Source organism: Sinocyclocheilus grahami, unplaced genomic scaffold (assembly GCF_001515645.1).
Source record: "Sinocyclocheilus grahami isolate Dianchi unplaced genomic scaffold, SAMN03320097.WGS_v1.1 scaffold523.1, whole genome shotgun sequence".
Taxonomy (NCBI): domain Eukaryota; kingdom Metazoa; phylum Chordata; class Actinopteri; order Cypriniformes; family Cyprinidae; genus Sinocyclocheilus; species Sinocyclocheilus grahami.
The window spans coordinates 387639-415531 of NW_015505702.1; the positions used below are offsets into that span (position 1 = coordinate 387639).

Genomic DNA, 27893 nt, shown 5'->3' on the forward strand with positions numbered 1-27893 from the left:
TACTTTATTCTGGGGAACACAATATTTTTTGTCCATACAATCGGTCGTTTTGGACCCCATTGATTTTCATTATATGGACATAAACAGTGGAAATATTCTTCGAATTCTCTTCATTTGTGTTGAACAGAAGAAAGTTACACCAGCTTGGAATGACATGAGGATGAGTAAAAGATGATAGAATGTTCATTTGTGGATAAATACATGAGATCAAAGTCATTTCTTGCTTAGCATATTTGAACTCTGGTTTATCACTTCTGCTTTTCGGTTAATGTTTCTTTCCTTCTGTTCTGAATCTTACGTTGTTGCGTGCTGAACTCCACCTGCAGATTGTGTCCTATCGGGAAGAGCTTTGGAAAAGTAACACTAAAACCTTCCAAACAAATGTTTTCAAAGGACAAACTGACAGTGCATTAGTTTTCCTTTGTAAAGTTTTATGGCAACTTTACGGCCCTCCCTATTTTGTTTGTGAATTCTCAATGCATTGACTTCTTTTTATTGCCCTTCTTGTTGTGGCTTCTTTGTGGGTGAATGTTTTAACTGCTTGTTCAGTGTTTTTGGGGGGCTTTTACTTAAAATGGTTTAAAAGAAATTCTCTGCAATAATGCTTTGTGTTCTTTGTTTCTCCCTGAAGACAGATCTCAAAGAGATTTCTTAAACTTTTTTTTTTTTTTTGAGTATTTGCATTTGAAATGCCTGTGTTCATGTGGTGGTTCAAATTGCGACTTTCGCTTTTCACTGGGAAAGCATTTGATTGTTCAGTAATGTTATGTAATAAAGATTAAGCATTGGGAATAATATTCTCAGAAAACATGTAGTCAGTTGAGAGAGATGGATACTTGTCGTTTTTAATTGCAATTCACAATATTTTACACACAAAAAATAATTTAAATTAGGATTATTAAGAATGGAAAAAAGTATTTAACAGCTTGATTGGTCTCAGTTTTCAGTCCTGGCAGGTTCAACTCATCTTTTTGTTGTGTAATGTGGAAGCTACGGTATGATATTTCTAACAGTATCAATGCCATTGGAAAAAACCCAGTAAATATCAATGTTGAAACCTAAATGCCTAAATCAATTTCTGTCCATTCTGTGACAATTGACTTTAAACATAGAGAGACCAGAAAGACTGATTGATTGCTATTGCTGATGTCAACTGTGGTTCATTTTCTCTTAAAGTTAAAGCAATCTTTAAAACAAAGTACAGTAAAGCTTTGTAAACTGCAGAACAATGTCCTTGCTCCAGTTTAGGACCTTCATATTAAAGTGCATCAAACAAAAACAGTTAACATTTAACAAGTTATCATAAAGCACAGTCTGTATATCAGTGGGGAAATCAGAATATAATAGCAGCTACAGAAAAATTATAGATCTTTTTCTCAATTTGACATAAGGCCTGATTTGTGGGTAAAAGTAGAGGAAAAACTTGAACAAAATAGTACTAAGGTATCATTCGGTATCAAATAAACAAAGGCACATATTTTCTCCCCCTCAGAGATCAAAGGAAAGCAAAATTGGGGGTTGGGGGCGGGGCATCTAATCAACATTTTCTAATTGAAGATCTTGTTCATGGCTACAGATGTTTTCAGCACAACCATTAATGTGGCAATGACAATACTTGATGCTTAGACTGATGCTACACCCTCATTAGATTGTGCAGAAAACATACCAAAAAATGTTTGTTACATCACTGATCACAAGAATATGGGTACCTGTGAATAAAAACAGCTTGACTGCTACACAATACAATGAAGATTATTGCTGTTTTGAAAACCAGTACAATGATACAAAAATGAGAACTCCCGAATGGCAGTGGGAATAGATGCTAACGGAAGGGAGAGAGAAAGAAAGGGAATTACAATGATCCGAAAACAAAACAGCTTTACCTCAGTCTTCACACAAAACACAGGTTTCCACTCTGTTGTGCATACTAAAAAGTCCATATAAAGTCCATCCAATCACAAACATGTTCCCTCATGCTTATCACAAAAACCATTTCACAACTGAGAACATTTCTCAGAGGCAAACTGGTTGTACAATCAGTGTTTTACAAGTGCAGCAGTGAGGCGCCAAACAAGGCCCTCATTTTGGTATGCCAAAGGGCATTTACTTTTTGCTTGACAGTGGATTTTTTCTCTTCCCAAACGTCATTAACTTGCTTTCCACCCATACAAAGTGCCCTCTTGCAGTCTATATTAATATTCAGTCAAATCACAGTAAAACCTACCAATTTAAAAGTCCATTGGTGGATGGTTCTCCCACACAAATACTGTTTGCTCAACAAAATATTGATTTTTTAAAATTATTAATATTTACATCAGAGTTATGCTGGGAAGGGATGAGGGATGTGCCGCTAAGGACTCAGTCTCAGGACCGGCTCTGGGTTGTGTTAATCATGATATTAGGGAGAGCATTGCGTCTCTTTCTCCAGGATCCCAAATCACAAGCGTATCTCTTGATCTGGCGAAACCACTGCTGAGTGCGAGGTTTGTCGGAGGCACGGAAAACGAAGGCCTCACGTCGAATGTCCAGCACCTCAAAGGTGTCTTCACAGTCGGGGTCGGCGGACACCACGCAGTTTGCCAAATGGATTGGCTCCCGTAACACAGTGAACTTCCCGCTGCTCTTGTCCTTGATGAGCACCAGTACACTGTCCTGCACCGTCTCCGAGGTCTCCAGACTCCCTTCAGTCACCGTTTCTGTGTTGCGCAGAGTGCGTACCATAAGTAAACTCTGAACGTTCTGGAATTTGAGGGATTTGCTTCCCTTCTTATGCCACTGGCCATCGGCGGGCTGTGCCAACTGGAGCGGCCCCTCCATGATAAACCGTGTGCTCTCTCGCATCCAGGCCACCGTCTTCATCGACAGCTCTCTCATCTCAATGTTGATGACTTCTCGGTTCTTGCGGCTGTCGCGCCGGAAAGAACGCAAGGACCATGTGGCGGTCCCTTCCTGTTTGGTCTTCATGTTGATGTGCTCTAGATGGGACTCCACGCGGCTCTTGGCTTCTTTTAAGCGGGAGTAGTCCGGGTGACACTCGTTGGTGGCCTTGCTGATGCGACTTAGCAGTAATGGGTACTTGGTCACACGCTGCAGGGGGGCCATGAGGAAGGAGCGCAGGTTCATGCGCCTGAGTGCCGTGTTGTCATTCTGGGACACATCGAGGAATATCCTGAGGGATGTAAAGGAGCAAACTTTCATATACTTTCAACTTGTGAATCATATATTGTATACATAAGATTGGTAATATTTACTAAGGATCCAAAATTGGGGACTGTATCACTTCTTTTTCAGCTCTTCTCACAACAAAGCTCTGTAAATTCATGAATGAAGACTCTTTAGGAGATTTCAGAACAGTTTGCTACAAAAATCTGATTGCCAAAAAAAAAAAGATGGCTAGAAGGCCCAGGGGCCAGTATGCAAGAGTTCTGAGCTACGCACTGTAAACTTAAACATTCTGTGATGCATTGAACGTTGTGGGTATACATTTTTGGTGCTGATTTAAATATGTCATCAATGTATCTAGCAAGATAGCATGGTGTATGTAGGATGTAGGTAAAATGAACAATCACATAATGCCTTTGTTTTCTAGCAAAAATAATGTTTTTAAATTATGGCTGTATAATTTATATTATTCAATAATTACTATTGAAAAATAATAACCTAATAAAAAACTTGCCAAAGAAAAAAACAACCAATTTACCAATTACAACCACTTAACATTTAATTAAAAATAGAAATAAAAAAAGTTATTTCTTACATGTATAAAAATATATTTTTTAAATAAATAAATACACACACAGACACACACACACACACACACAATATATATTAATAATTTTCTTCATGGTGGGGCCAGTGAAAATATGAATAGTGCATGTACAAATCTGAACTACTGGCCCAATGGGGAAAAACAAATCTTACTGTTGAGCTCTGGTTAGGATTATATTTGAACAGACCTACTAACTTGAGTTTGTGCATGCACACTTACACTGCTGATGCTTAACTACCTTTATTTTTAACACTGAATGACAGTGGCAAAGCAGTTAAAGTATATATTATGTGTACCTAAGAAGCTCTTTTTCTTTCTCCAGTGTGTTGAGCATGTTCACAGATGTGGACTGCTGCAGGCAGTAGGTCTGAAACGCTGGAAGCATGTTGACAAACTCCAAGAAGATTTCTCCAATGCACACAGTCTGCAGGTCCTCATCGCCCTGTATGGAGACAGTCACCGTTTAATTTAGGTTTACCATTACCATTACTTTTCAGTGTCACATGATCCTTCAGAAATTATTCTAATATGCTGATTTGGTGCTTATGCAACATTTCTTACTATTATCAATGTTGAAAACAGTTGTGCTGCTTAATATTTTTGTGGAGACACAAAATATCGTAACAATTAAGTCTTAGCTGTCAGTCAGTTGCTGTAGATTGATTTAATGCATGAATCCTTGCTAAATATATATACTAAAGTTTAACGTACAGTCTAAAATTCCCCCCAATTTTTTTAATCAGTAGATTTTGGGACTGACACAAAAAAACTAACTAAAACCATTGTTATGTTAATGTTGAAATGGCCACATACTAGCCAGGCAAAATGTCACTCCATCACTAGCATTCCTTACCTGATCAAAACCCTGATCAATGCTGTCCTGCAGGTGCTCTGTGAACCGGTCATTGACATCAATGAGCTCTTGAACATTGCTGAAGACCACGGCCAGCTGCTCTGCTGTGAGCAGCCCTGCACTCTGCATGGGGCAGTAAAACTCTTCCTTGATGATACGCAGGTCCTCGCCATAACTCGACTCAGTGTTGAGAAACTCTAGGATGGCCTCTTTGCGCTCTGTGCGTAGCTTGGAGCAGCGTTCACACATGCCTTGCTCACGGGCGCCCTCTTTGTGTCCACAGTCGGGACAGGGCTGCTGAATGTCCCAGTTCCTGAGGGACGGCAAGGGTCTCCTCCAGCCCCGAGCCAATCCAGGGCCGATGCCGCTGTCCACACGTTCTACCTCTGCTCCAGCACTGTGGCGGGCACGACGGGGCTCTTCCTCATCTTCACGCTCATCGCTCAAGCCTACGACACCGCTGTCTGCGCTCAGGCTGCTGACGGTACTCCAGCGGTGCTGTGCTGAGCGGCTCACACCCAGGCCCCTGCTCCTCTCCTCACCTCTGGGCTCTGAGCGGCCCCTGGCTGTGCCTGGCACTGATGACAAAGAGCAAACAAATCTCTGAAGATCAGCTCTCAGAATTTCATAACAATAGTTACATTAATGATATAGTGATTATCAAAAAAGTCTAATACAACAGTAAAAAAAACTAAAATGTTAAAACAAAAAGAGACCATAAAAACAGAAAAATTTCAGTTTAAATTCACTTAAATATTGTATTATATAACACAATGCATTTGAGGTGTTTTGAACTTCAAAACAACCCCATTAAATTATATGTGATAGTGGGACATTAGGACCCAGGGGAGAGTGGTGTGTGATACGATCGGAAAGGGCAAAGTAACTAATAATCATCATGTAACATAAACCAGTTTAGAAGCTGTTTTAAAGGTCACAGACTAGAAGGATAGAACAGGAAATTGAACGGCGAAATGTGTGGTCAGAAAGTTTTCTTTTTTTAACACTTTATTTTAAGGTGTCCTTGTTAACATGATACATTTTCTCAGTTTAAACATTTGATATGTCATCTATGTTGTATTCTGAATAAAATATTGACATTTGAAACTTCCACATCATTGCATTCTGTTTTTATTCACAATTTGTACAGTGTCCCAACTTTTTTGGAATCGGGTTTGTATAATTACACGGTAAAAAGGGCACCTTAACATAAAGTGTAACATAAATAGAAATCGCCAAATTATTTTCATGTTATAAAAACTGATGACAGATATTATAAATCAATACTTTTTAAAACCTATACTTAAAGAAAATTATGAAAGTTCCTTTTGCTATAACTATAACAACTATGCAAATTATCCTGTTTGAAATAAAATTGCATAACTTCTCATAATGGTTGAGGGTGGTGCTCTGGGACAGCTCAGAGAGTTAAGTATTTGACATAATCTATCACTACTCCTTTTAAGTTAGTGCTATGTGATAATCTAAATTTTAAAAAAGCCACAAACAATATTTCGATGTTTGGTAATACCAATACATTTAAAAAATGACAAACAATGGAAAATAACCAATATGGTGCTGATACAGTATACTGTGCACTCCTAATTTGATACTAGATATGCATTTGATAATTGCCTTTAAGTCTAAAAACAACTAAACAAAGTACAGACACCGAGTATGGATGCTGCGGTATAGAAAGATAAAAGCAGTCCTCAGGGCAGAGGTCATGCATGTAACGGCCAGGCTTTAGTAATAGCATATAGTCTCATAATAACAACTAAAGTGATACCCTTAGGTTACAGACAAGCCTAAAAATTGTTTTAAATGGAGTATTGTCAGAACAAAACTAGGACATGAGTTAAGGTTACTTACAGCAAGAAATGTGCGCAAAGCGTAGTGCAGTTGAAAGAGTCTTACCACTGTCCCTGTCTCTGCGGTGAATGTGTAAACATGCGGCGGCGGCGATCTTCATCTCCAGCTGCTTACGCTTGGTGGCGTCTGCAGGCATGGGGTCGCTATAGTGGGGCCGCAGGCGGCACTCACGCTGGGCCCTCACTGACTCAGCCAGCTCATAGGCCGCGTCTGAGCTGGAGCGTCTACAGCCCGCCCCAGAAACCTGCTGATAGGATGGAGATCTGTCAATCAACAGTGCACATGGCAGAGCACTGGTCTGAAATGTGTGGGGGGGGGGTAAACAGTGTAAAACCTCATGAAGGCAGATTTAATCCTTAAGCACATATGAGAATTAATGGAACCACTAACTGTTTCAGACATCGATCAGAGGCACTGCATTCCAGTACATCTAGAGGGTGTTATATTACCAAAGCTTTTAATATATTGTGGTGGTAAGTGGAAAATTATTTGCTGTGGCTTTTCATGCCCATTTACTGTTTATTAAAAAGTATATTGACAGACTCCAATGACATACAACAATGCATCTATTTTCTCAACAGAAATGATTCGGAAACCCAGTCCTTTCAAATCTGGCCTCAACAGTCTGGCCAATTAACAGAACAATTCAACCAAAAATTTATATTCTGTCATCATTTACTCAACCCCACGTTGCTCCCAAACCTGTATGACCTACTTTTTTTTTCTGTGGAACATAAAATATAACATTTTGAGTAATGTCTCATTGTTTTTTGTCCATTAAAGTACAAACAAAAACAGGTTGGGACAACTATGAAACGAAACAGCTACACTTCCTCACACAACTATCCTTTTTGGTTAAAATCGCCAATATCATCATCTTTTTGAGACTTTTTGGGATCCAATAAAGTATACAATCTAGTCTATCACTTTATTTACCAGTTTAAATTGGTTTCACTCAAAAATCTGTCACATTGTGGAAGTCAGCTGGGTTTGACCACACTGACCACATCTGCTTCAAATGAGAGTTGAAAACCTTTCACCATTTAAACCTCTGAAACACCAGAAAGCGATTTCAAAATGACGTTTCTAAGTCAGTACATGGCGTGTTACAGTTGCATCTGCTACAAACACACATCTATGGCGTAAAACACTCAAAAGGTTGCTCGAGCGTATTAGGTTCTCAAAAGTAATCAATGCACGAGAAACAAGACACAGTGGCTTCAGGTGACGTACAGAATAATTAATAAGGCAGCTGTTATCTTAATTAAAGACAGAAATGCAGAGACAGAAGAAGCATCTGTGCGCAATGGCTGACCAATGAATCATAGCAACATTGCACATGAATGCCAGCATTCCTCAATATCACCCTTAACCTTAAAAACATACAGCCAGTCATATAGCGTGAATGAATGTGGCGCAATGAAGAGCAGGCCGGTATCTCAAGCAACAGGGGCAGGACACAGTGAGCATCAACACACAACCTGACACAAAGAAGGAATGTAAAGCAGTTACCACCATGAAACATGCTCTAATCCTCCCTGCGTGTTGCTCTTAGCTGCTGCTCTGTGCGCTCCGCTGCATGTTTGCAGTCGCCTCTACCGTGCAGATTCCTCTGCAACCTCAGCCTCCTGTGCACCCTGATCACGCTCCCATACATGCATGACAGTTGCCGCTGTCCTCATTCAGTGCTGATATTCAGAGGTGTGTGAGTGTGCGTGAGACGGGAGCATTCCTTACGCATTCTGTTGCCGCTTTCCCCCACTGTCCCGCGGGCTCAGTGCAAGCCTCCTCTCTGCAGGCCGACGTTGTCATGGCAACGTGGGCAGATTGATGGCTGGGCTGGGGAGCGGTGATGTCAGTGACGTCATTGTGCTCACGCGACAATCGGACGGGAGACTCGGCTGCAATCTCTGCACTGCAGCTGGAGCAGAGAGGGAGATAGAACACAAAGGGAAGAAAATGAGAATTACAATTCCTGATTCTCCGCTCCTTCGTGTGCCGTGCAGTCAACCCCCATCCCCCTAGAGAGAACCGGTGCCCCCCAGACCAGAGGGGCTCACAGAGGACAGCAATTAGACGCATCAATTCACATTAACACCTGAACTCCTCGCTGCAGGTCTCCGAATCGGAAACAAGCACAATCAATCTTTTAGATTCCTTTGTGTGTGAAGTAGAAAAGGAGCTTATGTATCCGTGGATGACCCCACACACTGCAGCTGTTAAATAAATAACAGCACAAAACAGACGAGTCAAACTGTGTTAGATAACAAGGTTTGATTTCAGAAAATATATCTTATTTTTATACCCTTTTGACATTTTTTCATTTTGTTTGTGCGGTTTTTATTGTTTTAAGAATAAACTGTAAAATATTTTGAACGATAATAATTTTGTTTCTTGTTAATCTCACATAAACCAATTTTACACTTATGTTTTGGATTTACAAGAAAATATACTACTTGATTTCCCAATGGAGTAAAGAAAAAAAAAACATTTTCTTACATGATTTAGTTTTTAAGGTAAATGTACACTACTGTTCAAATGTTTGGGATAAGTAAGAAAGATTTTTGGTTTTGAAAGAAATTATTACTATTATTATTATTAATAATAATGATTATTATTATTCAGCAAGGACAGATTAAATTGATAAAAAAGAGACATTTATAATGTTACAGAAAATTGCAATTTCAAATAAATGCTGTTCTTTTGAACTTTCTATGAAATGTATCATCCTGAAATGTATCACGGTTTCCACAAAAATATTAAGCAGTATTCTTTTCAACATTGATAATAATAAGAAATGTTTCTTGAGCACCATATCAGCAAATTAGAATGATTTCTGTAGGATCATGTGACACTGAAGCCTGGAGTAATGATGCTGAAATTCATCATCACAGGAATAAATTATAGTTATTTTAAATTGTAAAAATATTTCACAATTGTACTGTTTTTACTATATTTTTGATCAAATAAATGCAGCTTTGGGGAGCATAAGAGACTTTTTAAAAACAACATAACTGACCCCAAACATTTGGATGGCACTGTATCTTGTTTTTAGGATATTCAGATATTTTTACTGGAAAACAAGACAGAATATAGTGAATAAGAACATTATTTTTTTGCAGTGTATCAAATCAAAGACATAATTGTAAAATGTATACATTTGAATGAATGCTGATGGCTGTGCATTCATTGTTGAATAAACATACTTTTAAATATATGAATCAGCTGTTTGCCCCAGCTATTGTTTATATACAGACGTCTCGTAGGATTAAAAACAGGTGTTTTGATTGATTTGTTATAAGCTCTTAATTGCCTCTTCCACATCGTTTCCATCACCTTTGATGCTTCAGTACCTCAGAATCTGATTATGCTGCACTCATCACTGTCATAAATTTGCATAGATGCCATCTGAGAATAGTGCTGACAGCACAGCCATGAGCTCTGAAGCATTCAAAAGAAAAAACTCACAAATAGGCAAAGAGGCCTTGACATCTCATAGGAAAAGAAAAATCACAAAATGCAGATGTTAATTGCTGATGTGCGTCTAATATCAGTTTTAATTCTAACAATAAAATATGAAGGAATTCATTCACAAACCTGTAGCCGTGGACTGACAGTAATTAATATAACGCTCTGAATGTGGCAATAAAACCAGTGTCTTTCACACATGAATGAAATTGTCATTAAAGCACTGCAGATATATTATCTGTCATTTCAGCAGTGCTGTGTGAGGTCATTAATTGGATTTTTCTCTCCTAAATTATTTTGTGATTTAGTAAGATGTATAAAGGTGTATAAAACACTTATTTCAGTGTATTGACAGACACTTTTAGGATGATGTTCTATTATTAATTTAAAGGTATGTGCATATTTTCTACCTATACTGACTGAAGAAAAAAAACTTAGATTAACATCCCATCAGGACAATAAGCTCCCTTGAAATGTGCTCATCTATTCTAGTCAATAAGATAAAGTGACTGTAAGCTTAAATAAGATTGCCTTGTGACTTGTTCTTCTTTCTACTATCAAGCAGACAATAAACGAAAAAAAAACTGTATTAAAGTCTCATATAAAAGACCTGGAAGCCCCGGGCTGCTCTGTAGTAAATGAATACCCTCACTTGAGGCACTATGGGACAGCTGGGATATTGGATGTTATATTTAGACGGTTCACAGCCTGGACTGAACTCTTGCCCTAGAGGAACATAACATTAGAGAAAGGCTCTGTAATGTCGAAAAGCTTTTGACGCACCAGCAAGTAAGCTCTGTAATGTCTGGAGCAAAAGCGGCTGAAGGAAAATCTATACAGATTTATGCATCCATGCTAAATTTGAGAAGACTGTCAGGGCCAGAGTTATGCACTGTTATGTTAATCACATTTCTGTCAGGTTTGCATATTTCATGCTTGTGTGAGATTCTGTGTGTAAAAAGTGCTGTTGGTGGACAGGTGTGAACCAGACATCTGCCACAACACAACACAGCCACTGAAGAATCTATATAATACAGTTACTGCCTGAGTGAATCAATGGGAAATTAAAGGGGTTTGTTGCTATAGTATCCAGTCCTTTACCTTTGATTGTTGCTGCTGAAAAAATCTGGTTCTTTATCTTTGTTTTCCAGTAATAATGTTAATAAATAAATAAATAAATTTACCTGAAGCTTCAACAAAATTCAAAAAATTCAAATTAAAAAAAAAAGTTTATGCTTAAAACTACTACAAAAAATGCTTTTGCAATTTTGCTTCTTAGGAAAAAAAATTTTTCTGCGTAATTTTGTACTGGAAAACAAGACAAAGATGATTAGGAGATTAGGAGAGAATATTTAATAGCATTCGTAGTAGCCATGTTTTACATTCTTAATATAGCTAAACCTGCTAATCACCACAGAATATACATCGTTTCCATCACCTTTGATGCTTCAGTACCTCAGAATCTGATTATGCTGCACTCATCACTGTCATAAATTTGCATAGATGCCATCTGAGAATAGTGCTGACAGCACAGCCATGAGCTCTGAAGCATTCAAAAGAAAAAACTCACAAATAGGCAAAGAGGCCTTGACATCTCATAGGAAAAGAAAAATCACAAAATGCAGATGTTAATTGCTGATGTGCGTCTAATATCAGTTTTAATTCTAACAATAAAATATGAAGGAATTCATTCACAAACCTGTAGCCGTGGACTGACAGTAATTAATATAACGCTCTGAATGTGGCAATAAAACCAGTGTCTTTCACACATGAATGAAATTGTCATTAAAGCACTGCAGATATATTATCTGTCATTTCAGCAGTGCTGTGTGAGGTCATTAATTGGATTTTTCTCTCCTAAATTATTTTGTGATTTAGTAAGATGTATAAAGGTGTATAAAACACTTATTTCAGTGTATTGACAGACACTTTTAGGATGATGTTCTATTATTAATTTAAAGGTATGTGCATATTTTCTACCTATACTGACTGAAGAAAAAAAACTTAGATTAACATCCCATCAGGACAATAAGCTCCCTTGAAATGTGCTCATCTATTCTAGTCAATAAGATAAAGTGACTGTAAGCTTAAATAAGATTGCCTTGTGACTTGTTCTTCTTTCTACTATCAAGCAGACAATAAACGAAAAAAAAACTGTATTAAAGTCTCATATAAAAGACCTGGAAGCCCCGGGCTGCTCTGTAGTAAATGAATACCCTCACTTGAGGCACTATGGGACAGCTGGGATATTGGATGTTATATTTAGACGGTTCACAGCCTGGACTGAACTCTTGCCCTAGAGGAACATAACATTAGAGAAAGGCTCTGTAATGTCGAAAAGCTTTTGACGCACCAGCAAGTAAGCTCTGTAATGTCTGGAGCAAAAGCGGCTGAAGGAAAATCTATACAGATTTATGCATCCATGCTAAATTTGAGAAGACTGTCAGGGCCAGAGTTATGCACTGTTATGTTAATCACATTTCTGTCAGGTTTGCATATTTCATGCTTGTGTGAGATTCTGTGTGTAAAAAGTGCTGTTGGTGGACAGGTGTGAACCAGACATCTGCCACAACACAACACAGCCACTGAAGAATCTATATAATACAGTTACTGCCTGAGTGAATCAATGGGAAATTAAAGGGGTTTGTTGCTATAGTATCCAGTCCTTTACCTTTGATTGTTGCTGCTGAAAAAATCTGGTTCTTTATCTTTGTTTTCCAGTAATAATGTTAATAAATAAATAAATAAATTTACCTGAAGCTTCAACAAAATTCAAAAAATTCAAATAAAAAAAAAAAGTTTATGCTTAAAACTACTACAAAAAATGCTTTTGCAATTTTGCTTCTTAGGAAAAAAAAATTTTCTGCGTAATTTTGTACTGGAAAACAAGACAAAGATGATTAGGAGATTAGGAGAGAATATTTAATAGCATTCGTAGTAGCCATGTTTTACATTCTTAATATAGCTAAACCTGCTAATCACCACAGAATATGCCACTATATGCAAATATCACATCTGCTACTGTGTACATGGCATAAATGAAGACATTAAGAATCACATCAATAATGATATATTCACTCTGTTTCTTTCTCTGTATACAAGCTGTGCAGAGATTCAGGAATAAATCAATAACACAAATACTGATGCAAATGCTGCTAGAGCTGCTATGGGATACATTTTCACAGTTAACAAGCGAAACTGATACACTGTTCCAGCTGATGTCCATTTTTCCCATTTAAACTCTGAATGATTGGGATGCACAATAACAATGTGGTATCGAAATACTGGCTAATAGAGATTTTTTAATTGGTAATGGTCAATAATACTGGATATATATTGAGTTATTTAATTATGAATTGTTCATGCTCGTTTCCTCTATTTCTGCATTCAGATTCCCTTTGCCATTATCTACTAATGCTCAGTTAATCTTTAAAGGGGTCCTATTATGCTTTTTCACTTTTTTATTAGTCAGTGTGTAGTGTGTATGTTTGGGCATAAAAAAGATCTACAAAGTTACAAATCTCAAAGTCCACTCCAAAGCGAGATATTTCGGGTTTTTTTTAAATCCCTTTTTTGAAGAACTACAAAGAACGGCTCATTTGGACTACATCGTTGTTTGCCGGGTTATGTGATGTCACAAAACGGCCCATTAGAATATCAATAAAATAATTCCCACCTACAGAAATTAGAATGGTTGGGGGGTGGGGAGGGGCGAGAACGCTTGTTTGAGTGCATCAGATGAGATGACGACGAAGAAGTGCTGCTGCAGAGATCAGAGAAAACAAAGGTGAAGAAGAGCTGCTGTGCTGTAGCGTTTTGGCATGAGGCGGATGCACACTGGACGAGAAGCGTAGCGCCGCTTCTAGAACAATTCTTACAAGTACAACACGATGTAGCTGGGCGCCGCGGACAGATGCCGAACGGCGCCACCGGTGTGCCTACACTTATAGAAAATAATGTTTTCGAATTTTAAAGACGTGGCACGACGGGACGCCTGTGTAGTCCAGTGTGCAACCACCTGGACAGCTAACCAATCACATCACATTGTGTTTTTCGTAAGGCGGACCTTCATCAAACCCGGAACTAATCGAGCAGTTTGTGCCAGGCTGGGGAGAAATGTACTTTAATAATGTAAATTATTTGAAAAATAATGCGGTTTTCGAACCACCAAGCATGAGAGCATGTTCTAGTACACCCCCAAAACAAAATCAAGACTTTGTAAAAGAACATAATAGGACCCCTTTAAAAACACTATTAATTTAATAACACTGCAATGTTAAATCTGTAATAAATATTTAAATATTTATTTTAACATATTGTGGTGCCTTAAACCACTTGTACCATTTTAACAACTGATTTACATTTTCTTTTATTTATAATTAATTATAAAAATACTATTAAACTTTAATGTCAGACATTTGTCCATTATCGGCCATGAAAATCTGTATTGGCTCAATTTTAATATCATGGGAGACCCGGATTTGAATCCAACCTAGGTTCCCATTACCAAACCCCCCCCCCCCCCCCCTTTAGGTATTTTTTCTGTGTTTAACAATAAAATGTGGAATTCTGATTAAGAATTAAGGAATTCTTAACTACATCTGTTGAAGTCGGCATGAAATGGAAGTTCATCCAATCTATTTTTATTTGCATCTTAAAGATCTTGTTGTAAACAATTCATCCATGCATCCGTTTCATTTTCTAAAACATTTTTTGACCTCAAAATTTGTAACTGATTTGAATAATTTTCAAAATACCTCAATCTTCAGTGAAAGACAGACTTCTAGCTGGTGATGTATTCAGGACTTCTCCAATCATTCAGTCCACTTAAATCCCGCCCCTTTCTTACAATCGTCTGCAAGCTCGCATTCAGATCTGCTGCCATCCAATCAACAACCGATGGATAGAACCGAGTCACTGCCCTACATAATTTTTTTTCTGATAATCTTGGAATGTACATCACAATATGGAAGAAATGATCTGTCACTACTTCTATTGCAACTTTAAGTACTATGTGAATGCACAAGTCTAACACACCAAACACAACAGCTCCCATCCACTCACCTTTTTTTAATAAGGTCCAGGGCAGATCCCAGGAAACCATCCCTCATTTTATAGATTTTGGCTCCATAGCTGGAAAGGTCTGTTCCGTCCAGAAGGATTGCGGGGCAGCAGCTGGATGGGCCATTGCCACTCTCCCTGTGGGGTGGGAAGGAGAGAACAGCTACATCTGTGGCCCCAGGGCCTGCTGGACCCTTTGTCTCCTCGTCTCTTCCTGTAGCAGCTTGATGATGTAATGGAGAGCGAGCCACTGGGCTTGTGCAGATGGGTCCTCCTGGGACCTCTGCAGTGGAACTGGGCTCAGACACCTCCGCTCCGCTGTGGTTCGAATCCTGAGCGGTTTTGATGTCAATGTCAGTCCTTTCTGCACTCTGCGTTTCCTCTGTCTGTATTCTTTCCTCTCTATGCTTGTCGTTACTCTCCATTTCTGAGAACCTGTGGTTCGTAATGCCCTCCCTTTGTCTCATTCTCTTAAACTCCTCAAACGTAGGTATGTGCAGGCGGCCCATGGGGGGTCTTTTCCTCTCAGGGGTTGACTGGGCAGAGTTAGTGCAGATGGGCTCTGTGGTATGAGATTTACTTATGGTACTAGACTCATGTCTGGAGTTCAGTGCCAGGTTAGGGGTGCTTCGTTGCCTTCGGAGCTGCAGTCGTCGCAGCGCTTCCTGTTTGATCTCCTCAGGACTGGTGATGCGACGGGCACTCAACTCTTGCTGTCCATTCCTTTGCAATGATGTCAGCCCAGTCCGAACCGTTACTTCCTGATCGCACGGATAAAGCGGAGAAGGTGCATTACCAAGCACAGGTTGAGGACGCAAGGGCTTGTGGGGCTCCGTCACACGTGTGCTCTGGAGCCGCAGCTTGTCTCGAAGACCCTTTCGAGCATTTCCGTTTATACCCCAGTCCTCAACCGCTGGTAAAAGCCATTGTGGAAAGAGTGGTATATCCTTCCTCACCAATCCTCGGCGGCCGTAGACTGCCATGCTCTCATGGGAAGGCATTAAGCCGTAAACTTGAGGTCCCTGAGAAGGCCCATCGTACCAGTGGCTGCTTGAAGTGCAGTGAAGAATAAACTCACTGTCCACGCTCCTGTAAGGATACGCATTGGGATCGGACACAGCGGCCCAGTGCAGGTTTTCCAGGCTGCGGTAAAGCCGGGTGCCACCGGTGTTCATGCAGCCCTGTGGAAAGCGCATCGTACCATAGCCAGACTGGCCGTCAGGCTGTTTAAGAGGATGCATACTACTGGTGGAGCAGTAGGCCCCCAGGTTGCTGAGCAGGCCATTGTTGTTTTTGTAGTGGCCCGGTGCTACATCCTGGGCAGGGAAGGGGGGCACGCCGTGGTGAGAGAAAGCAGACAGCGGGGAGCTGAGGACGGACAGGTCCATAGACAAGTCCATGCTGCAGCTTGCAGGAGAGCCTGCTGGGGAGTATTCACATTGTGGGGCTTTCACATCCGGCATGGCCACTGAAATAGCTGCCATATTCCAGAAAGGAGCATCGGGATCACAGCCCTGCAGAAATGTACAGATAAGGCATGGACATGATGTCAGCAGATCAACCTGATTATACACTGAAACTGCTCTGCATCTGAAAATCAGTAATTCACCAACACCTGGTGTTTAAAATTGGTTTTGAGTAAAAATTATAAAAATAAATCTTGTATAGACTTTTGGCAAATTCCGTCCACTGTTGCCTTTGCTTAAATTATTGTGAAAATGCTATACAAATGAATCAAACTAAAAAAAAAAAAAATGTCATCAGAGTAATAACCTCTAACAGAAAAAGATACATCAGTACTAAAAATTTAATATTTTCCAGATAATATTTTGTCTTTTAATTTGATTTCTTTTGGCTTTAGTACAATCACATAACATTTTTATTTAGCATTTTGATATGCAAATTATTTAACTTTTTTCTCACGCAGTATAAATGGGTCTTTCTTGTTTATTACTGACTGCTGTGGAAAATAATTAAAAAAATGGCATACTTTATAAATTTATAAATAAATAACCAAATACGTAAGAAATATATTCCACTGATAATCCTTAGGTATACGTGAGCAATTGAGGATTTTAAAATACCTGATCAAATCTAAAATTACCTCAGGTTTCAAAATTAATCATGAGGATGTGCTACCGAGGATTACTGTAGATGATTCTGAAAATGCAAAATTACCTCCTTGAAATGTCGATTGTATGTAACATTTGCTAATGGCTTGTATGTAAGGGATTCTGTTGCTCACTTGTGTTTGCAGCAACCCTACAAATAGTGCCCTCTATCCCTATAAAATGCCCTGAAAGGGTGCAAAAATGAAAGTCACCCAACATTTCTCATATTTAAAAATGGATTTCGTATACTGGACAAAGCTACCAACATTCCTCTTGCTGTAGAACTAATTGTATACTAATCTAAATCACATCAAATAATCCTTCCAACAATAAAACTACAGCTAAGTAACACAAGGATGTTTAACAGTTCAATAACCACTACAGTGATTACAATGTTCATCATGCGTAGTTCCTATGACTTGTATAATTAAATTCATATTCTAAAAATGGCTCTTTCTGTTTTACAAATCAAATGGTGGGAGGGAGTTCTGTCTGGAATTAAAAACATTAAACCGAGAGAGAGGAAAATCAGAAGGGACAGTAATGAAGAGAGCCACAACATTCGCCCAGGGCTCTTATTCCACTAATCAGATGAGAACTGTGGATTAGCAATGAGAGTGATTCTCTTTCAGTAATTAGAACAAATTGCCATGCTTTGGGCCATATTCATATCCACCCGTAATCTTAAACAGAAATCAGGGTCAAACCAGGAGTTACAAAAGAACATGTCACAATAATTCCGGGCAGCAGAGTCAGGACAAATCCATCTGAATATTCATCTTCTTCACAGTGCCTGTCAGAGAACAACAATGGCATTGCGATTAGATTGAAAAAGGTGGGAAACCAGCAATTTTAAGTGGGGGAAGCCCAGCATGTTCAGGTGTTCAATTAACGTTTGGCCCAATTTAATTAAAATGGAGCTATTGAAACCCCTCTGGTATTATCAGGCTAATTTCCATCTCTAATTTCATCTCCATTTAGGAGATAAGAAGATTTAAAAAAACCTTTTTGTTTTTCTGTGAACTGTACAGTGGAGCGCTCAGGAGGATCTATCTTTGTGGGCGAGTAGACTCACTGTCTCAATAGCACTGCCAGTGTTTTCTTTCGCTTGCGCTTGAAAACTGCTGACGTGTGAATAAACAGTCAATTAGCATAAGGAGCTTGTTTAATGAGCATGTGGCACAGGATCAACTCACGCCGGGCCCACTATGTCCTCTCTGTGTGTGACAGACAGGCAGATGCTCCATTTCCTATTTGAGCAGAATTCTTACGGACACAAGAAAGCGAGAGCAGACTGTCCCTCACTGAGACAATAGCAAGCCATACCAAGCCAAAATACTAGAGATTCAAAGACACTAAAACTTGAGGACTGGATTAGCCAGATTCATGACAAACTAATCAGCTTCCCTGACTGATTTTACATTACCCTTACGCAAAGAATATATATTTCCTTATATATGAATGATCAATATATTAAATGATTTAACAGTATATTGAGAATATACAGAATAGTATATTGTGTTAATATATTACAAAACAGTATATTGAATAATAAATAAGGAATTGCCACTTTCATATATTGAAAAATATGTGACAATATATTTAATTATATATTATAATATATGTAATTTTATATTCAGTAATACACTTCCTAACATATAGATGTACATGTGATAAGATATGGTACTGCATGTGTATTAATATATTGCACATATATTTACTCATGCAGTATATACACACATATATAAAAATGTATAATATATTTCTTATATTTTATAACTATTTACGTAGTTAATTTTTTCATTTATAGCTAGATAACAACAGCACAAGCCCATCTGCATGTACTAAAGTATTTAGCAAAGAGACTATCAGCGTGCTGAAGAGTGCACAGCCATTACTTTTTTAAATAAAGTAATATATAGTCTTAATGCTGTTTGGCCAGTCGTCAACCTGACCACAGGCTCGACTTTTCAAAACAACGGTAACCCCAAAACTCAGACATGCCAGAAATCCTTTTAAATTCTAAAATAATAGAACATTAAACACTAACAGATCTCCTCCTATATTAATACTGAGCAAAAACACGAGATAACATTTAATTTTAAGATTTACTCTCCTTTAACAGAAGCAAAGCATGCTGGGAACTAGAAATCTGCTGTAACTCATTCTGTGAACGTGTGTATATACAGTATGTGTGTACATACATTCACAATTATACAGGGACATGTACTGTATGTGCAATATATGTACATAACAAAGGATAAAACCTTACGAATATTACATGTAACGCTATTTTTGTCTTTATATGTATCAAAATATAGCCATACATGGTCAATGCATATATTGCAGTATACTGAAAAACATATGCACTAGCTTCCCCATATATGGAAATGTATTATGCAATGTATGGTATTACACTTTGCAGTATATTCCCATATATTTTTGTTTTGTAAGGGTCTCATTTCTTTAACCAGGTTAAACTCATTGAGATGAAAATCTCTTTTATAAGTGTGACCTGGCCAAGAAGTGATCTGGCCACTGAAACACAGTGAATCTGTATGTACTTTATATATAAATATATATATATATATACATATATATACTTGTATCTGCAGGCCTCTGCTGAAAAAGTGTGTTAGAGAAACCCTTCAGGATTGCAATATGTTAGTCTTTTTGTTGTGTTAGTCATAAAAACTTACCCCATTTTAATCAACTCTGTCTGCACCTTTACTCGGCTTGCTTTAGGCTCTCATTCACAGGCTCTGAGTCAACAGAATCTCTTTTGGCTTGGATTAGAGGTAGACAAACCATCCACAACGCCAGACTGCTGAGATCTCAAGCACAGGCAGCTACAAAAGAAGAGAAAAAACATCAATACAGGCATCCACAAATAATACAAATCAATTTCTAAAACGAACAAAGGATCCTGCAGTATTTCTAGGGATTTTGTGTTTCTGTTTTCTTTGAGAAATGCATTTGCTATAACTGAGGAAATTTTGTTAAGAAGTCAAACACTCTGAATAAAACAGTCATCACCGGGGTTTCCCTTATACACAAAGAAAATTATTTCTTAGGTTTAAGGATATTATTCAGCTTAATAATTTTCTTGCTTTCTAAGAAAGGTCTATTTTTTGTATACAAATCAAACATAATAATGCTAAGAATACATTTTGATAATATTCATAAATATTAACATACACAAAAAACTGAATTCCAAAATATTCCAAAACACATGTACTTGGGACCTCCTGTGATTCAAGACTCTGAAATTCAAGGGCATGTTGTGGGCTTTACAATTTTATCTCTTCTGACCTCAATATCAGCCAGAGACCTTCTGGAATTAGTTCAAGTTGTGATAGTGGCACGTCAGTGAATGTAGTTTCAATGATTTCTCATTACTGAGGGAGACACAGCTCGACCTCCACCAGGATGGAGTCAGGCTTCAGTCAATAAACACATTCAGTTGCTCTTCTACTCCATCTTACTAATGACTCTTGGTGTTTGGTGAATATCTGTCAGTATGTGGTCCAGCTGCTCACTAACGTGTTTCAGAGTAACAAAACCCTGAGGATTGCAGCAGGACATCAGTAAGCGAAATAAGAAGAGACGCCTTTCTACCGAGTTGTACTCGCAATATGCACACACAACCATTCCATGCGGACACTTTAGTCTGATTTATGACTAAATGACTCTTATGAGCGGTTCTTTTAATGAATCGTTCAAAACATCTCACAAAGGCTGAATTCAGAATAGCATACTGGCATACTACTGTTACTATTTTTAGAATACTAGTATGTTATTCCGTGACGAATTCTTCTCTGAATGAACTCACTGATAGATAGACAGTGCTGCTTACATTTCCTACACCTTCAAATGTGGAATTTTTATTCTTTTCCATCAAGCCACTGCTGTAGCAAAGTTGCACAGTGATCTATGAAAGCTGCTCCATATGGAATCATAGACTAAAAGGCCACATATTGATTGTATCTGCAGGTTTGTGTGATAGCACAGCAGGGGTGTTTCTAGGTTTCAGGAGGTGGAAAGACATGGAGCGCAGATGGAGATTCACAGTATGATTATGCTGCAGAAGACTGACCTCATGATTGGTTGTTGAGATTGATCTATTTCGTCACAAAGGTCACAAAGGCCACTGCAGCAGATATCAACCTATTTCTAACCACTGGATTTGTGCTTCCACAAAAAGGATTTTAAGCTGTGAAGAGCAATTTCAGTGAAAGAGGGGGTCATATAAGTACACTGGTGTTGAAAATGGTTGAAATCTGCATGTCTGTGAAGAATATAGGTTAGCTTTAGTTGAAATGGGGATGGTTTACAGAGTGAATTTGGGTAAGATGTGCTAGGGTTAAAGTAGCCATTCTCAGATTAGTACCTGTTGGTGATTTTGCCTAATCCAACTGATCCTGCAGAAAGCCGATATGCTGGAAAGCTCAGGAAGGTCTACTAGCTATTGATCATTGGCTGCTTATCTCCCATATCTTGCAGTAAGAGGACTAAAGGCTATCTTTACAGTCACACTATGCGTATTAGGATTTATATTGCAAATCCTAAATCTAATGTATGATTTGGAAGAGTAAATGTTATCATTTCTTTTTAACATCCAAAAAACAGGTCAAATTCATCAGGCAAATTGAACCCCATGAATGTATTTAATTTAAGCTACACAAAACAAAGCATACATTATAAAACATTAATAAATTATAAAACAAATAATACCACTTAATTCATTCATAAATTAATTTATAGATAATTAACTTATCCACTTGCACAAACACACACACACAGACACACACACATTATACATAGATACATTTTTGAACACAGCATGTTTGAATACTATTTACATTTTAAATAATGTTTTAAAAATAATTTAGCTAGTGGAATGACATTTACGTATACAATTAAGTGCCTTACAGTTTTTCTGAATTGCTAAAACACATTTCTTGAAACCATCACTCATTTTCTCAAAACCTTAAACACAAGTCCAAATACTCAAACCAAATTCACGAAACCTCTGACTCTTCCATCAAAATCAAACAATCTCTGCAAAACCATTTCACTTGCACTTAAAATCAAACAGTGCTCTCAGATCACACACACGAGTCAATAAAACAAACACTACAGAGCATTCATTAGACACTACAGAGAAAAATGGAGAACACAGCATCCAGAACATTACAGAAAAAAAGTATATTGTATTGAGTAAACAATTTTGCAATTCTGTAAAAAAAAGTATAGTAATTGCAACTGAGTAAGGTGAATATATTGTATAGGCCTACTGAAGAACAGTATTGTGCTGAATATTGAATAGTACTGAATGTTTGTATATATTCAGCACTCGGATACTACAGAAATACTGCAGTCCAACTGCAAAGGCCAAAAAGGTCAAATAAAACTCTAAATGAATAGCATGTTACAGTACACTCAAATACTGTGCAATTGTAAAATCAGGGTCAATGAGAGATTCATTCTGTCTCAGCATCATGTCTTTGTGCTTGAGTCCGGCCTGAGGACTTTGTCCACATCACAAGTAATGTTGTCTTTTTTGCTAGACAAAGAGAAAACATCCTCTGGTCTGACAGATCCAGCCTTGATACTGTAACACTCTCTAAACCTTACTCTTTCTCTCCTCATCCTCCACTTCTTGCATGTACTCTTCCTCCTCTCCCTCTCAGATTGTTTCCATCTATTGTTCGTATCATCATTCAGTCACCTGTGCCACTTGTGCACTCTGAACTGCCTCATATTTTGTACAGTTGGTTTGATCACATCATTAGAAACAAGTGTGAACAATTTTGAATCGTTGTGTGTAAACGATGACATGTACTTTAGTTGCGTTTAACTTTTGCCCGCTTGTGTTTAGCATTTTGCAATGCATCACAGTGTGATAAGTGTTTAAGTGAATGAGAATGTGTTTAGAGATTTGCAAATAGAGCCTAACTGCCTGAATGTGTTTAAGGTTTAGCAGAAAGAGTGCGTTATTCAACAAATTGGTTTAAGCTAGTGAGAATTTGGTTTAGAGATTGGGGTTTAGTGTTTTAGCAATATATTCCAATACAGTCCAAATCAGATGCAGAACTGAAGAGCTTCTCTATTACCTGTCAGCGGCGCACCGCACTCATTCTGACAAGAGCATCCGAGACAGAGCTGGGTTACGGCTCTTCAAAGTAAGAGGAGACGGCATCAAAACATGTTAGAGTGAGGCTCAGGAGAGGTGAAGACTCAAGTACCAGCTTACCTCAGTTAATTATGCTTCAACTCTGCAATGAGTCCACTGCATTCAAACAAAATGTACTGTCTACCATATCTGCAACATCTAAATAAATAAAGTATAAAAAAAGCTAAATAAAAATTGTTTGTTACATATAGTAACCACACATACGCAAGGTTTCCAAGGTGAATACCGTACATCATGCAGATTAAAAAAAACCTTGACAAATATACTATAGGGTGTCTTTTCCTGTAGCTCAAGATTGTTTAGTGAATATTTTATGCTTCTGTAGCGTTAACTGAGCTGATGAATAATGCATTCGGTAGATTAGGTGAGAGAAGCATTGTTAGCACACAAGTTTTTCCATAAACACATTAGTTCTATTCTTAGATGACTATGATAATAGTGATTAAAGGCTTGACGCACTAGTAATCGGTACATATTACAAAGCTGTACTGAAGTTATTGCTATTACTAATTGGTGCACACAGATGTCACAATCTTTCTCATAAATCATTATATGTCTGGCAAAGTATAAATGCTGTCTCAAATAACTAGCACAGATCATGTCATTCTAGCCAGCAACAACACAAAGGCAATTTACAGAGCTTGCATTTCCATGAGACGCACACATCAATATGGTGATCAATGTCTGCCGGTCATCTTGTTGGTGGATGTGTTTAATTAATGACCAAGCTGCCACATGTAATATCATTAATGCATGATTTCATCCCGTAAATTGGAGTATGATTGAAGCGCCAATTCATCAGTAAGTTTGCTTCCTAAGCGTTAAATGCTGGCAAATTTACATGTCTCTCATATAGATATCCTCATTCTAATAAGATAAGGCCACTGCTTACATAATGCATAGCGAGACACGGAAGAGGATAAGAATCTTTTCAATGAAATGTATATGCATTGAAGCTCTGTGTGATGTAACCCTGTCGTTAGTTGATTTTTGCCTTGAGAAGCAGAGGGAAATGAAGCAAGATAATAATTGCCTTTCAGACTGATGAATCAATGCCCTGCAGCTCCTCACAAGGATTTTTTTTCACCTCTTCCTGAATTAGATAAGTCACATGAACATGATACCACTGCTCTGAAAGATAAAGCCAGTAGTTACGGACATACTGTCAACAGAAGTCAGTACTGCCCTCAGAAACATTGTGTCAGAAATCATGCAAACTGGATGAGCATTGGAAACGTGCCAATCTCCTTCTCAAAAGCAGGCTGACAGTATATCACAGAGTGATACATAAACTCTTTTGATTAAACATATTTAATAAAACTTGTGGTACAAGTAAATACCTTTTTATTTCAGTAACAAAAAAAGTACTACAATGACTTTTGGACACAGTATCATGTAAATACCATGATGCATGAATATGGTTATCAGTAAGTATAGATGACGTGTCCTCAGCATCAAAATTATATTAAAATGTATACAGTTTAATAAGTGAACCTATTTCACTACTGTTCAAATGTTTCAGAGTCAGTAAGATTTTTTTCTCTCTTATTCTCACCAACGCTGCATTTATTTAATAAAAAATATAGTAAAAACATAAATATAAATTTAAAAAAAAAATTATATTCAAATACATTTTAAAATGTAATTTATTCGTGTGGTGTCAAAGCTGAATTTTCGGCAGCCATTACGCCAGACTTCAGTGTCACATGATCCTTCAGAAGTGACTGTAATATGATGATTTAATGCTCAAGAAACATTACTTTACATATTTGTTATCATCAATGTTGAAAACAGCTGTGCTGCTTAATATTTTTTAAGAAAACGGATACATCTCATTTTACATTTTTCTAGATTATAAATGTCTTTCACTTTTGAATATTGTAATGCACCCTTGACGATTAAAAGTATTAATTTATAATTATTCATTTATAAAAAAATCACTGACCCCATACTTTTGAATGGTAGTGCAACTAGTCATGTGACTGGTCACCCTTTAATTTTTGTACAACAAATGAAATGTACAAATACTATTTAATATGAATTACAAATTACAAATGAATTTATATATATATATATATATATATATATATATATATATATATATAAAATGCTATTTCATACAGTATTTGTTTGAGTAAAGCTTGTCACACCGAAGAACGTCCCAAATAATTTCATGTCAACTATGCACATAGCACATACCAAAGCACCACAGTATAATCATCGGATGCCATCACTGGACGATTATTTCACCCCAGTGCTTTTTCTAATGCTTTCTTGATTAGTAAACTTGTGGAGATGATGATGATGATAAAAGGCAGCACTGGACAGTTTATATGTAATTCCCAATATTCCATAGGCTATGAAAGCTTCATAATTAACTGTGGAACATTTATAGCTCAACCTTCTAACAACAAACCTCAATACTACTAATATGACAAATATTCTGATAGGTATTGAGAGTAAATATATATATATATATATATATACAGTATCTCACAGAAGTGAGTACACCCCTCATATTTTTGTAAATATTTTATTATATCTTTTCATGTGACAACACTAAAGAAATGACACTTTGCTACAATGTAAAGTAGTGAGTGTACAGCTTGTATAACAGTGTAAATTTGCTGTCCCCTCAAAATAACTCAACACACAGCCATTAATGTCTAAGCCGCTGGCCACAAAAGTGAGTACACCCCTAAGTGAAAATGTCCAAATTGGGCCCAATTAGCCATTTTCTCTCCCCGGTGTCATGTGACTCATTAGTGTTACAAGGTCTCAGGTGTGAATGGGGTGCAGGTGTGTTCAATTTGTTATCGCTTTCACACTCTCATACTGGTCACTGGAAGTTCAACATGGCACCTCATGGCAAAGAACTCTCTGAGGATCTGAAAAAAAGAAATGTTGCTCTACATAAAGATGGCGTAGGCTATAAGAAGATTGCCAAGACCCTGAAACTGAGCTGCAGCACGGTGGCCAAGACCATACAGTGGTTTAACAGGACAGGTTCCACTCAGAACAGGCATCGCCATGGTCGACCAAAAGAAGTTAATATATATATATATATAGTTTTTAAAAGCAGATAGACTAGTGGTTGTCATCTAGTCAGCCAAGGGCTCTTCCTCTTCATTACTCATAAGTGTACTCTCTTTACTCCTACTCTGTTTGAGTTTTCATTGGATAATGACACCAGCAGCTCTGGCAACAGTAACAATAACAAAAACAACCTACGAACCTGCCGACTTCACACTTATCAACCTCCTGAGAGAAAGAGAGAGTGCTATGGATCCAGTGTGAAATACTGTGAAGATAACAAGAGAAAACTGTGCCAAGGACAGAGAGGGATGGGACAGGACAGGACAGGACAGGAAATAGTGATTGATAGGTGAGAGTAGAAAGCCTGATAAAAGGGTTAGGTGTGGAGAGCAGGAGACACGAGCGATGAGAGATGAGCGGTATAGGGAGGAGAACAAACATGAGAGAGAAAGAGCGAGAGAGAGGTGGAGAGACAGAGAACATCCCAGGAGCTCCGCTGATAGGCAACAGCGCCTGTAATAAGGCAGGATAGCTGTAAGAAGCAGATGTCCCTGTGAAAAACAGAAAAAGATAATATCATGGAATCACTGATAGCTCTCATTTCTCCCTCACTGCTGTTTGCACTAAGCTGTCCTGGACTTCACAACTAGTTCAGACCACAGCTTTTAGGAAAAAACTAAATGCAAGTTGTTATTCGCTGAAAATTGTACACTATTAATTTTACACTGAGAGAAAAATACAAATAAAAAGCCAAGAACCTGCAACACAGCACTAAATACAGAAGAGTATTAGAGCCAAGCAATAAAAAAATGAAATAAAACCATTTTGAGATGAAAGTCATTATAATGCGAGATTAAACTCGTTAATTTGAAAGAAAAATGTCTAAATAAAATGTTGAGAATAAATTTGTTGTGTTCTCTGTGTGTGGAACTGATAATCATTCTTTCACAATCTACTAGATACAGACTACTTCATTATAAAGAAAAATAAAATAAACAAATATGAAAAAATATAGGCCTATGTATATTTATAATCTATGACAAAAATGTATCATAAACTAGGTTAGTGGATAATTCGGCAGCCAAAGTTATTCTAGAAAAATCAGTGCACAATAATTTTAGAAATCCAAACATTTAGTGAAAAAAAATATATTTTGTGGGGAACAAATAAAAGTGTTGCACTAAATATGGTAAAATGTTACACATTGCTATTTGTATTATTATAAAATGAATGTATGTTCATGAATGTATTTATATATAAGTATACACTATAAAATTAAAATACATTTATTTTAAATGTATAGCATATTTTTAAATAAGGCAACAACATATGATAGATACGATAGGTCAAAACAAATACAGTGCAGCACAAACTGTTTTTATACAGTCAACCCTCTATGGACACCTTGGCAATTGAATCGCCATTGGCTTGTATATTTTTTTGTTTACTTGCCAGAGTGAAATACTATACTATATATATATATATATACAGTGGTTACGGAAAGTATTCAGACCCCCTTAAATTTTT

At 37.6% G+C, this 27893-nt stretch overlaps 1 protein-coding gene across 2 annotated transcripts; it reads right to left on the reverse strand.

Annotated features, from left to right (window-relative positions):
- Positions 1-832: 832 nt before the first annotated feature.
- On the reverse strand, positions 833-26580 carry LOC107555050 (uncharacterized). 2 transcript variants are annotated; one of them, XM_016237737.1, is made up of 8 exons: positions 26566-26580; positions 19834-19983; positions 15027-16537; positions 8232-8415; positions 6540-6738; positions 4623-5200; positions 4066-4211; positions 833-3169 (listed from the first exon to the last, which is right to left on the reverse strand). In XM_016237737.1, exons 3-8 carry the CDS (start codon positions 16505-16507, stop codon positions 2365-2367), a joined length of 3393 nt encoding a protein of 1130 aa, XP_016093223.1. In that variant the 5' UTR covers positions 16508-16537; positions 19834-19983; positions 26566-26580; the 3' UTR covers positions 833-2364. The 2 variants fall into 2 exon arrangements, with proteins under 2 accessions (XP_016093223.1, XP_016093222.1); XM_016237736.1 differs by having other exon boundaries at positions 6540-6741.
- Positions 26581-27893: the final 1313 nt, after the last annotated feature.

Bases quoted from the DNA above. Each gene is read 5' to 3' on its own strand.
- LOC107555050 (XM_016237736.1), bottom strand. From the start codon at position 16,507: ATGGCAGCTATTTCAGTGGCCATGCCGGATGTGAAAGCCCCACAATGT. The intron at 8,416-15,026 runs GTGAGTGGATGG...TCTCTGCTCCAG, and splicing joins CTGGACCTTATTAAAAAAAG to CTGCAGTGCAGAGATTGCAG. The intron at 4,212-4,622 runs GTAAGGAATGCT...GTCTCCATACAG, and splicing joins TTGATCAGGGTTTTGATCAG to GGCGATGAGGACCTGCAGAC.